We start from the raw sequence: 14,206 nt of genomic DNA, 5'->3' as shown, positions 1-14,206 counted from the left end.
ATTATCTAAACAGCATAACATTGCCTAAATATAAATGTGAAGACTGGAAATAAACTTGAATATAGAATATTAGAATTGGTATTGAAATGGAAAAAAAAAATGCTTGTGAATGAATCACTTAATTAGGGCAAGCCCACGTGACTGCAGGTTAGTCCTCCGGTCATAAGAACAGGTGGTCGCAGTGAGCTGAAGTACAGATCAAACGGCTACTAGAATACACACACACTGCTAAAGAGAGTTCTTTTTCTTTTATGATTGATGCAGTCCACAAGTTGTTAGGCACAGAAATCTTCTCATAAATGAAAGTGAGCTAAAGTTAAAGTCCAGTTGTTTTCCACTTGGCGCGCGCGTGTGAGATCATGAAGGTTGAGGAAGATGTGCGGAGCGGTGGAGCGGTGACCGGTGCTCGGGCCAGCAGTGACTGCTGTATCACCAGACTGCTGAGCGTCGTGGAGAGCGAGTTACAGGCCGGCCGAGAGAAGGGGGACCCCACGGAGAAACAGCTCAAAGTCACCCTGGAAGATGCTGAACTCTGGAGGAAATTCAAAGAAGTCACCAATGAGATGATTGTGACGAAGAACGGCAGGTGAGCCGCGATGAACCTGCGCCAACGCTGTGCAAGTCTTTTGATAAAGCTGTGGTGTTTGTTTATATTAATTAACACATTTGTTTTGCACAGAATATGTTATAAAATATGTTTGTGAAGTTTACTTGAACTTTTGAAGTTAATACGTTCTAATTGCTTATACTTATTTAATTAGTATTTACTTCTAATTTCTAATCCTCTTTTAATCATTTTAAGTCACATAAATTTAATGATGCAATGTCTCTGCAGTTTCACAAAATATTATAATTATGTATTTGTGCTATCATCTTTCTTTAAAACATTTTAAAGAAAGATGATATTGAAGCACTTTTTTGTGAGAAAAAAAATCACAAAAGACATTTATTAGGTTTTAAGTGATAAAACAATATTTATAATGTTTAAAATGAAGAAAATATGGACACTTTCTGGTTGTCACCCGTGAGAACTGATTTCTCATCCAGTAAAAATCACTTTGGGTTCATATGCTTAAAAACAGCTTCATAAATTTAGTTGCTGCCTTTTTCAAAGTGGCCGTATGAGTCATTTCAACTTAAATTATATTAAACTTACTGGAGGTTAATCTCATATATAACCTTTTTTTTTTTTTTTTTGTTAAAGTTGCTTACATTATTTTCATGAGTTAAAATAATGTAAAAACATTGAAATTGAATTATTGATCATATCATTTTTTTACAGTGCATCTAATACAATGACGACAGGACATTTTTTAATCGTGACTTAAGTGTCCAAATACTTTTGGGCACCACATATAAAATTTACTGCAATATTGTTTCTTGAATGGTGTAACAGAGAGAATAGGGAAAAATGAAGATGCAAATAATTTTAACAGTCAATGTCATAGTTTGAACCTAGAACTTTAAAAGCAAATGTGTTGCTCGTAATCTTTTTGATAATGTTAATATCAGTTGTAGTTTTGGTGCTACTTTTTTTATAAGGATTCTCATTACATTTTGGATGACTAAAATGATCAAACTATGTCTCTCTTCTATCTGCTTTCATTTATCCATCTGTCTTTCTATCAAAATGCCTTGTCATAAGCAGGTTTATAATTGTATGTTGCTATTGGCACATGGCGGTGTTTCTGATGGTTTTTTGTTAGTTTTTTTGGATCAGGCAGATTAGTTTAATTGAAAAAGGCTTGTTGTGTTGTCAGGCTGGAGGGTGACTTGACCAACTCATTCAGTAGTTACAGGTCAGCTCTGCAGGTGGGTGTCCTTCCATTTGTAGCCCCTCTTAAACTTGTTCTCATCCATAAAAAATAATCATGGGGGGAAAAAGTGGAAAATGACTAGCGTCCAGCCTCTCATGAAGTTTGTGCTTGTAACTGCTCGTGGAGTTTTGGCAGACGGTGTGGATCATTGTTGGGGAATAACTTTTTAATCACTTATGCGAGTGTGTTAGAGCTTTTGGACGATTAAGATTTTTGTCTTAAAGGGATAGTTCCCCTAAAAATATTATTCACCCTCATGTAAATCCAAACCTGTATGGCTTGCTTTCTTCTGCATGTGGAACACAAACTTTGTTTTGAAGTGTTTTTGTCCATGTATCGAAAGCCAGTTGTATCCAAAACAACACTGGAACCCTTTGACTTTCATTGTATGGACACGAAAAACACAAATGTATTTATGTACCATAGAACATACACTCATAATCATACACATGATTTTGGTTAACCTTTCATTGGACAGTTCCTAAAATAACTTTTCTTTTCTTTTTCATCTTTAGAACCTTTTCCACTATAAAGAACCAGGCGCTGGTTTTAACATAGAAGTCAAAGATTCTTCATGGAACTATCAATTTTTGTAAGAGTGCACAGGAGATCCAGTAAGCATTTTTAAGCAATTCTCCTGTCACAATTCCTCCTTTGCAGGAGGATGTTTCCAGTTCTGAAGGTCAGCGTGACGGGTCTGGATCCCAACGCCATGTATTCGTTCCTGTTGGACTTCAGCCCCGCAGACGGGCACCGCTGGAAGTACGTGAACGGCGAGTGGGTCCCTGCGGGCAAACCTGAGCCTCACAGTCACAGCTGTGTCTACATCCACCCCGACTCCCCCAACTTCGGTGCCCACTGGATGAAAGCTCCGGTGTCCTTCAACAAAGTCAAACTGACCAACAAACTCAACGGAGGAGGCCAGGTGCAGAAACACTGACACGTATACACACATTTGTAATGCATGAAATAGCTGAAATCCGTCTTTCGCCTTAAGTTTGCCAGTCTCCTTTGTTATCTCTCTGTAGATTGCTAAATCTGAGAAATTGACATTTGTTCCCTGCATTAAAACAAAGACCGCCTGCACATTATACACATGTAACGCAGGTGTGTAATGCCGTACGCGGCCTGCTCTGTAACCTTGAGTAGCCTCTCAGGTCTCTTGTGTGTCCAAACAGGCCTCTCTGTAGCTTTTAGGAGTCTTGGCCTGCCTTTAATCACCCTGTGCGCTGCCACGGGGAAATTTCAAGTGTGCATTTATACAATTAGTGCTCTCCTCGGCATCCACTTCACCTATGGAGCCCCTTTGTTCAGCAGGGACTGCATGTAAACAGGAATAAACAGCTCTTAATTGGCACTTTTCTCGTTTAATGCACTTCCTGCCGTTCAGACAGAGAGTGGTCTACTTCAGCTAGCCATCCTGGCTTTCAGCGAGGCCGCTGCGAGGTGCTCCAGCCCGCTCCATTCGAGTATGACTCCGCCACCAAATTATTATTGGTATTTACATGACCCCTCCCCTGCGCCCTCCCCGCCACCCCATCCTCTTCTCCTGTATTCCTGCCTGGTCCGTATTTACCGGGGGTTTTAAACGCGGAGCTGGCAGCGGAGAGGACGATGAGAGAGAACCAGCTCTAAATGAAATAATTGCTGTGGTTAGTTGTACATTATGGTAATTACCTCTGTTTTTTTCTATGCAAAATTAATTTAGCCATCAGTCCTTAGATGTTCAAAAAGGCAACATATTAAAAAAAAGGCAAATGGGAGAGAAAGGCACACAAAGCCCTTTATGTCCCCTGTAACCATGCAGATGAGTACCTGCCCCTCATCAGTCATTGTAATCTACCAATTAGAGAGAGAAAAAAAAATCAGCTTTTCTCTCTCGTTCCGCCTGTCTCTTTCTCAGAATTCGCCCGATAGATTTAATCATGCTTGACGTGGTCACTGCAGTCATTCCAAGAATTTTTTATTTAGACAATGCAGTGTGTGTAAATAGAAAAACCTACTAATATGTAGTGATACTGTTTAAGAACTGGCTCCCTTTTAACTGATGAGTTGGAATTTGAATTGCATTGGCCACGTCCCACAGTGCTATGACCTGAATAATTACATCTTGATATATGAAATGGCCTGTATTATTTCTCATCTGATTAGACATATCAAAACATTTAAACTGCCATACAGCACTTACAAAATAGCCACTGTTTGCATTGTATAATTTCAGGTAATTTTATACAAATAAGAAAATAAATGGAATGGAATTCCTATATATAGCCTAGCTGCTGTAAGTGGCTATTATAATAATAGGCTCCAGAAATAGTTTTAGCATCTACTCCAGTCTTTAGTGTCACATGATCCTTCAGAAATCATTCTAATTTGCTGCTCAATTATAATTGGTCCTCAATTATTAATAATGGTTCTTATTATCATCAATGTTGAAATGTTGTTTATGCTGCTTAATAATTTGGTGGAAATCGTGCTTTTTTTTCAGAAGTCTTTGATGAATAGAAAGTTTAAAAGAACAGCATTTATTTGAAATCTTTTGTAACATTATACATGTCTTTACTGTCACTTCTAATCATGCACCCTTGCTGAATAAAATAAATGTATTTTTATTTAATTTCATTTTTATTTTCTATCTTATCTCAAACTTTTCAATGGCTTTGTATGCTTTCCACAAAAATATTAAAGAGCAAAAACTGTTTTCAACATTGATAACTATAAGAAATTATAATAATAAGAAATAAGAAATCATCATATTAGAATGATTTCTGAAGGATCATGTGACACTGAAGACTGGAGTAATGATGCTGAAAATTCAGCCATCACAGGAATACATTTTTTAATATATAAATATAGAACTTTTTTTTTTTTTAAATTGCAATTAATATTTCACAAAATTATAATTTTTTGCTGGGTTTCACTTTATTTCGATGGTCCACTTTAGTAACTAGTCAACTAACTCTCATTTGAGTATTAGTAGACTGTAGTCGACTAGTAGGTGTTAGTAGAATAAGTTGACATAATTGCAAAGTTACTTATAGTCAGTAGAGTGTCTGTTGGGGAGCATCAAAATCAAGTGTTAACAGATATTAAAAAAAACAGTCTACTAATACTCTAATGACAGTTACTTGACATGTAGTTGCAAAGTTACTTAATAGTTAGTAGAATGTCTATAGCATGTATGTATTGTTACCCAAAAAATTGTATGGACTTCTTTGGACTTCAGTCTGTTTTAATTCTTCTTTACATTCAAAATCTACAGGTATTTGCACTTCTCTATCCTTTGTTTGATACCTCATTTTGAATTTAGTTCAAATTCAGTCTAAAAATGTATACCGGTGCAGTATGGACCTACATTTTTAGCTGAAGTCGATATGTACGCCACCTTACATGTGTTGTAAACCAAAGTCCTGTAAAGAGCCGATTTCTTTCTTACTTTTCTTTTGTCTTCTGTTCTGATCACCTGATCCAGATCATGCTGAATTCTCTCCATAAGTACGAACCTCAAATTCACATTGTCCGTGTAGGAGGAAGCCACAGGATGGTGACCAACATCTCTTTCACAGACACTCAGTTCATCGCTGTAACAGCCTACCAGAATGAGGAGGTTAGAGCATCTTCACTAAACATTTAGGATAAACATGCTTAAAGAGATAGTTCACCCAAAAATGATTTATTCACTCTCATGTTTTCCAAAAGACAGACAAAAAAAAAATTCTGTATAGCTTGAAAAGTACGGTTAGGCAGGAAGTTTATGCTGTTCTTTACCAAAAAGTGAAAGTAAATTATGACAAGCTCTCCAAAGGTACAAAACTCAAAGTCACTCCAACGGGAGTTATTGTCTATATCAGTGTGCGCTGTTTCTGAACTCCCTGAAAGTTTTCTTCTGGGAAAATACACGTCACAAAGTTCCTCATTTAAGTTATTCCCGCCAAAGGCATACGCAAAAAAAGGGACGAGACCTGGTTGAGTTGCTTTAATGGTGTGTTGAAACTCAGTTATGGTAAGGGGCGTGACATTACCCCAAAACGCTTGAAACGGTTAACCAATCGTAACACACTGGTACAGCTGACCAATCATAGCACGTTGAAAGAAAGGTTCTGCAATGTAAAAGAACAAGAAAAATAATGTTTTTGAGCTTTCCAGCACAAAAACCTATCCTAGTTGACCCCAAAAACAAAATCAAGACTTTGAAAAGAGGGCATAATAAGTCCCCTTTAAAGTCGCATTTACACGACAACGATGTACTAAAAACAGAAAAGTTTTTCCTTTGCATTTTCCGTGTACAGACAACATTGTCAAAACGATCCCCATTTACATGGATCCGCAAAAACGATTAAAACCGATTAAACTAGCCAAAAAGTATTGTGCTGCAAGGCCAGTAGTTGGCGATGTCACTTTGTAGGTGAAAAACTACGCGTCTATAGACTGAACACGTAATACGCATGACGTCACCGTTTTCACAAATTTGCATTTTTGTAGTTTACATGAAGACAATAAGAGTATTGTTTTCAGAAACTTGCACTTTGAAACCCGTTTTAAAAAGTTTGCATTTTCAAGGTCCCAAAACGCTGTTGTCGTGTAAACGAACGGTCAAAACGCACAAAAGTTTTTCATTTTTAGTTGAAAACAGTGTCGTGTAAACGTATAAAATTGTTTTTCAGTGGGAAATCTTGCTGGGTGAACTGTACCTTTAAAAAGAAGCTACTTGTTTGTGTTTTGCTGAATGCAAAATTTAATAGTTTGTAAAATTGTTGAAAAATATAATATTAGGAGATGAAAATATGTGACCTCTGGTGTTCAAATATTTTATCCTCATAATCCTTCTGGTTTCCTTCCCTTCGTAGATAACTGCACTGAAGATAAAACACAATCCGTTTGCCAAAGCTTTCCTCGATGCAAAGGAAAGGTACAATGTATTTCAATTCCATCGAACAAACATTGTCGGTATCAGAAGATAAGTTTTCTCACCAATTTAACAATGCGTATTTCAACTCATAATAATATCATAGCAGGCATTAGCGCTAGTCAAGCTAGCATGACTGTGCGAAATCAGCCGTGATTAGCGACCAATTATTAAACGTTTATGCTTTGAATCGAGTGAGTGTGTGAGTAAAGGAGCTTGTTGGAGAGGCAGTGTGAAGTGAGAGTGAGAGATTTTAAGCGGCTACAGTGAAGAATGTGTGAGATATTACACAACAATGTTGGTGGAATGAGCGCTGAATAATTGTACTCCAGTAAATGTAGTCATAACTTCACGGGAGCAGAGGTACAACACTCCTCTAAAAAAAACTACTTAAATGAGACTCACTCTGTACCGTGTACATTTGAACAATTACAGGGTGAATCTCATTAAAAGGTTAAAAAAAAGTTATTTTGGTTAAAGATGTTCATCTAAAACTTGAAAGAAAAAGAAACATTTTGCATAAAGAAAATGTACACATATATAATACGAATATATAATGAATGCATATTTTAGGACCATTTGAATATTTTACATTGCATTACATTCATCACAACTGTAAAGGAAAAATTCCAGCCCCAAATTATTATTAGTATAATGTGTAATTCTTATTCTCATTGGTGATTTTCATTACTATAATACAATAGGTGTGTCCCAATTCGCATACTTATGCACTTTTCTATTTCATTTGTAGCATAAAGTGATGCACTTAATTAACCCGAAAAAACAAACTCTTCATCCGAAATCACGTACTGTCTGAGTAGGTACTATATTTGAGTTTGAATTGACCATGACCGTTAAAAAAGTACGCTCTATATAGGATGAATATGGGTAGTATGCAGTGGCGGCTGGTGATAATTCTTTTTGGGGGGGCGCTTTTTTTGTGTGTGTGTGGGGCTGTGTGTGTGTGTGTGGGGGGGGGGGGGGTATTTAACCCTCTGATTATCTTCATTTGGGACGACTTTGGAGTCCCCAGACAATAACATTTAATTTTGTAACAGAATAATAGTTTTTTTTTGTTTTTTTTTGTTTTTTTTTGTTTTTTTTTACAAATGTAAAAAATGTAATATGTAAAATTCACTTTATAAAAGACCCATATTTCTAACTTTCATTCATGGGGATAACATGGATAATTTTACATGGTTTAGTGTAAACTTTTTGCCCATATTTTGTAAAATGTAGTTTTAAAAGTAAAAAATTATCATTTTAGCTGGCTATAGAGCTCCACTATATGCTATTTGACGAACTGAAAGATATCTTTTCACAAGATTTTCCAGTTGGATTCATATCTAAATATTATGAAATCACAATTCTAACAATGAAATTTGTTTTTGTTGTACTGAAATTTAGTTTTTTCAAGTAATGTTACATTATGATTAGAATCAAATCTGAAAAAGATAAAAGTTGAAATTTTAGAGTTATTCATTTATATCAATCATCTTTTTTTCATATAATTGTACAAATGTGATTTACACTTAAGTTACTAACTGTAACAGAACATATATGTACAGTTAGATTATATATTGAGTACAAATACATGACATGAACATCAAAATGCAATGAATTGAGCATAACAAATAAGCAAATAAAGCCAGCCACCTCCGTTTCACATAACAAGCGCGGGTGAAGCTCCGGGTGTAACGTTAGCTTCGTCCTCTGTCACTGGCCTGCTGCTGGATCTGTAAATTGGGTTGGTCCGGTCGGAGATCCTTTATCCTTTTTTTTCTTCCAGCGAACGCCTTGTGAAAGGTTTTTTTTTTTTTTTTTTTTTTTGTAAATCAATGACAGAATTTGGTTTAACTTCTGCCATTCTCTCTACGAAAATGATCAGCCTAGCAAGGTTTTGACGGAGTCGCCCGCGCACTCGCACTCGCAGTAGTGGCAAAGAGCAATAACATGTATCCAATTCTGATTCGCCAGGGACGCAGCGACCTGCGTCCGGAGGAGAATCTTTAAGAAACCAATTAGAGACCAGCTTCAGGTCACATGCTGCCAGAAAATGTAAGGACTCAGATAGAGCTGGTAAGTCCCGCCCATCCGTAAAACCCTAAGTGGACCTCTAGGTTGAAAAATCGTCAATGCAAGTGAATGGGAGAAAATAATCATTTTCTGATCCCGTTTGAATTGTGCCATGAATGTGAACATATGTTGTCTGTGAATTTTTTATATAATTTTTCATGTTACGAGTTTGACAGTATATTGTATGATTCTTTGGCTAGCAGTTGTGGAAAAGACATAACGAGAAAGACTACATGTCGCCTATGTGACGTCACCCCATAACACATTTTCCCTCCACTTGTCAAATCACGGTGCTAATGCTGCGATAATCTATGGAGACAGATCGAGATGCCTGTGTGTTTTGTACCCAAATGTCAACATTCAAACCAAATGGGCTGTTCTTTCTTCAGATTCCCGTCGAAAGCAGCGAAGAGTTGTAGTCCACAAAGTGCTCTCACACAAAGTCTAACCGTATCAAACTTCTACCTGCTAAATTGTAGCATTCTTTACACGAAAAATTATATTAAAAATTCACAGACAACATATGTTCACATTCATGGCAAAATTCAAACGGGGCCAGAAAATAATTATTTTCTCCCATTCACTTGCATTGACGATTTTTCAACCTAGAGGTCCAGTGGGGTTAGCGGAAGGGGCGGGACTTACCAGCTCTATAGACATCCATTTGTCCGGCGTCCCTCTCACATGAAACCGCATGAAACTTATTGAAAAACATAATAAAGAAAATAGTTAACCGAATGCTGAGGCTCTTACTACTTACATTGTATGAGTAAACTATTTTATTTTTTATTTTTATTTCATTTTTATATCATTTTTGTATGCATGTATATTTCTGGAATTTTGATGGGGGCCTCTATTGACAAGCCGCTACTGGTAGTATGAATGAAATCCGGACATACTACATCCTCCATGTTGTTCTCACGTGACCGACCAGCGTCAGTTGCATCGCTTCACTTCCATTCACAAATCTCCTCTCATGCCCTCACGGGATAGTAAAGTGTCCATCGAATGCACACTTCAGAATCTTGGCGGAATTAGCAGGTCACCCGGGACTTTTCACCTACTGTTACTGTTCGAATACTACTCTTTTAGCGTACAGTTTTTCGCATACTATTTAGTGAGGAAGTATTCAATTTCGGACACCGCTAAAGTATGGCATGTTGGACACTTCAAGCACTCAACTGTCGTAGCTTTAATTATGTAGTGGAGGGGGCAGGGCTGTCAGATTACAATGGTGAATGACTAAATAACCTTATAAAATTCATACTCTACATGTTTGAGTATATAGTGCACAAGTATAGTGTATAAGTGCATGGTGTATAGTGCATCATTTGGGACACAACTAATGATTTTAGGCTAATATAAAAGGCAATACTACTTTACCAAAAAAAAACTTTACCATTTAAATAATATATTATTATATATTATATCTTTTAATTTTTATATATAATTATATATATTTTGCATTACAGTAGAGTTCATGATAAAAAAAGAAATCCACCAATGACAGACCATAAACTAGTAAAATATAAATACTGAATTTAATTACAAGATTTTAAGAAAGTTTATGTGATGAAGTAAAATCAAAAGTGTCAGGAACAAATGAAAAGAGAGAGCTAAAGTATAAGATAGTTTATTTGTAAACATAACCTTTACAAGTGTTTTTTTTTTTTTTTTTGCCTGAAAAGAATATAAATAGTGAAAAAGAAAAGAATATGTAAATGAGGTGATTTTGCATACATCATACAGTTCCAAAGTTTTTAAGATTTAAGTAAGATTTTTTTATACTTTTAAAACTTTGAACAAAACTTTGAATTAAATTGATCTATAGTGACAGTAACAATATTTATAATGTTACAACAAAAATTGCACAAAAACATCAAGCAGCACAACCTTTTTCAACTAATAATAATATTAAGAAATCTCTCTTAAACATAGTAGATTTATTTCTGAAGGATCATGTGACACTGAAGACTGGAGTAATGATGCTGAAAATTCAGCTTTGCATCACAGGAATAAATTGAAATAAAAAAAGAGTCATTTTAAATTGTAAAATATTGTTTTACTGTATTTTTTATCCAATAAATGCAGCAAAAGAGACTTCTTTCAAAAACATTTTAAAAAGTTGTACCTCCCCCAAACTTTTGAACAATGGTATGTGTGCTGATTTATGGATATGAACTGTTTTGATAGGTTAGTTCTTCATTTGAGGTTTGTCTCATTCACAAAGCTTTTTCTCTCCATAGGAGCCATCCTAAGAATCATCTAGAACCTCCAGCTGAAAACCAGCATGTGGGCATACCACACTGTTAGTGATTCATTTTCCACTTTCTTAAAGTTGGCAAAACTAATATTTTTGTCTGAGTTATGGACAATGAACACGTTTAAGAAATATTTATAGCATTATGCTAACAGTGTTATGTGAAGCATATTGGTGTCCATTTGTTGGTTTGCAGGTGGATGGTTCATATCAAACCCAGACACTCTGTGTTCTAGTGGTGGCAACTTTCCGTACCCAGGAGGTTTACCGCTTACTCCCCACCATGGGTACAAACACTACCCAAGTCTGCACGGGCACCGAGCAGCCCCGTACCCATCGCCCTACCTGCCCCGCCATCATCATCATCACCACCCCCACCACCGTGGCCATAACTCAGGTGACACGTCATCATTTGAATCGTGTCTCAGCAATAGCCACAGACCACTGTGCTTTTTGCATTAACCCTTGTATGGTGTTCGGGTCTGTTGGACCCGTTTTCATTTTTTATCAAAAGAAAAATGATACAATTAATTAATTTTCAAACTGAGACTTATTGGCCTTGGCTCATTTTCTGTGAGGAATATATATCAGAACACATTTTCAATGAAAACATACTGTACACCCCCCCCCCCTACACATTTATATTACACACAGGATGTCCGGGTCCACTGGACCCGGGGCTAATAAAAGTGTGGAAATTGTAGGTCCTGTGTACCTTTACTCTGTCCTCCTCCTGTCAGGGCCTGCTGTTAGTGTGTGTGTATGTTCTTGTATATGGTTTATGAGGACACAAATGTGTATAATGACATGGGTATTACAACGTAAACATGGTTTATGACGACATCTGTGTCCTCATACTAAAACATACTAAATGGTGTTTTTTGAAATTCAAAAAATGCCAAAAGTTTTCTGTGATTGATGGGTTTAGGGGTAGGGTTAGTGTAGGGGGATAGATTATACAGTTTGTACATTAGAAAAACCATTATGTCTATGGAGAGTGACCGTACACCACATATCCAAGTGTGTGTGTGTGTGTGTGTGTGTGTGTGTGTGTGTGTGTGTGTGTGTGTGTGTGTGTGTGTGTGTTTTGTGTGTGTCTGTGTGTGTGTGGGTGTGTGTGTTGTGGGTGTGTGTGTTGTGGGTGTGTGTATGTGTGTGTGTGCGTGTGTGTGTGTGTGTGTGTGTGTGTGTGTGTGTGTGTGTGTGTGTGTGTGTGTGTGTGTGTGTGTGTGTGTGTGTGTGTGCGTGTGAGAGAGAGATTGTGTGTAAGTGTGAAAGAGTGCAAGAGTGAGTTTTGTGTTTCTACTCCTGCCGTTCCCACACGAGGTTGCAATTCTTAAATGTGATCTAACAAAGGTAAAGAGAAAATATTAACCATATATGCTGTTTATATTGCTTGTAATTGGGATGAAGTAAACATCTGTTGAGTATTTTAACATAACATTTTTGATTGTGTTGAATTAAAAACCCAAAAATGCGGCGGGTCCACCAGACCCACGAACACTGGCTGTGTAACAAAAATATGAACACCACACAAGGGTTAAGAGAACCAATTAATCTAAAACTGAAAATCCCGTAATTATTTACTCACCATCATGTTACTCCAAAACCTGTATGACTTTCCTTCTTCTGTGGAACATGAAAGGAGAAATGTTGAAAAATGTACTGGTCATTAAATTCCAAGGGGAACGAGACTCAAGTTCTAAACTAACATATGACTTATGCACTATATTTCCAGGTTTTCTATTTATTCTATATTATGTATATTAGAGGAAGATGACCCCCTTAAGAACAATGTATATTTACTTCTAAATTGTAGCAAATTTAGATAAGTTTAGCATGTGCGAAAGAAATAACACAAAATAAATATAAATATATATTAAAAAAAATTACAAAAGATGTAAGTTGTAGTGTAAGATATCTTACCCCAAGGGTCAGATTTTTTTTTTCTTTTTTTTTACTTCAAAATAAAAACTATAATTTTTACTCAAGTCTAAAAACAGTGATGTGTCCGCAAATCCTTCATTAACAAACAAACACAGAATACGTTGATATTCAACATAAAATAATGTCATTGATCACTATTTTCCAGAGGCACAGAAACTCTTTTGACTAACTAAATCTCACAAATGTTGATATTCAGGTAAAATAGCTAGATTAAAAATGTCACACATATTCATCAGGTGTTGAAATGAGATTTTGTGCTTTCTGTGGTGAAGAGAAAAAGGGTCTAACCCGATATTATATTATATTATATTATATTATATTATATTATATTATATTTCATTTTATTATATTTATTAGATTAACTAGATCACATTGTATTATATTATATTAGATTATTATTGTATATAGATATAAAACTACTATTATATTTGTATCCACAGGCAAAAAAGAAAAAGAAAAAAAACCTATAACACATCAGTATGTCTTTGCTAACTCCCTAATTGTTTTGTTTTTCTTTGAAGTGTCTCTATCTGAGAATCTGAGTCCAGGTGCTGTGCAGATGTTCTCTGGTCACGAGAGCTGGACAGGTGTATCTCCTCCTGGCCCTGCTGGGATGCTGTCCATGCCTCCTGCTCCAAGCTCTCCCGGAGCCAGCAGGTCAGAAAGAGAACTGACTTTATACAGATGAGCCTTATTAAGTACGACAATATGTCAAACAATAAGGTAAAGCAGTTTTACATACAAACCTGAAGTAAAGTAATGTTTGCTCATCTGTAATTTTTCAGTCAATATCCATGCCTGTGGACTGTGAGCAGTTGCACTGTATCCTCCAGTCCTCCAGGGGGCATTGTGAGCGCCACACACAGCCAGGAGGAGCCTGCAGGTGGTGGCTCCACTTCTACATCACCCTGCTCCTTACTGCAGGGACACGGACCAACCAGCTCCGAGAGTGGTGTAGATCAAGCCAATCACAGTAGGGTAGGCGGGATGAGCTGGTCTTCTGTCACCACCCACTCATTTTGAGCGCTCTCATGGTGTGGTTTTGAAGTGTTAATAGAGTGCAAAAGTGCAAAAAACACTTTTTCAGCGGTGCTGGTTCCGGAAGTAATTTTCCCATTCATTTCTCCCATAAGGATTTTAAAAAAGTATTTTTTAAAAGGGTTATAAGCCACGAACCAAGCTTACCAGCTATGAGGTGAA

At 36.6% G+C, this 14,206-nt stretch overlaps 1 protein-coding gene across 1 annotated transcript; it reads left to right on the top strand.

Annotated features, from left to right (window-relative positions):
- Positions 1-139: 139 nt before the first annotated feature.
- tbx19 (T-box transcription factor 19) lies at positions 140-14,189 on the top strand. The gene is made up of 8 exons (XM_079884791.1): positions 140-586; positions 2,478-2,742; positions 5,290-5,424; positions 6,665-6,726; positions 11,046-11,107; positions 11,256-11,456; positions 13,528-13,663; positions 13,792-14,189. Exons 1-8 carry the CDS (start codon positions 360-362, stop codon positions 14,027-14,029), a joined length of 1,326 nt encoding a protein of 441 aa, XP_079740917.1. The 5' UTR covers positions 140-359; the 3' UTR covers positions 14,030-14,189.
- Positions 14,190-14,206: the final 17 nt, after the last annotated feature.

This window comes from Squalius cephalus (genome assembly GCF_949319135.1).
Source record: "Squalius cephalus genome assembly, chromosome: 10".
Lineage (NCBI taxonomy): Eukaryota > Metazoa > Chordata > Actinopteri > Cypriniformes > Leuciscidae > Squalius > Squalius cephalus.
This window is presented reverse-complemented; position numbering and strand designations above follow the sequence as displayed.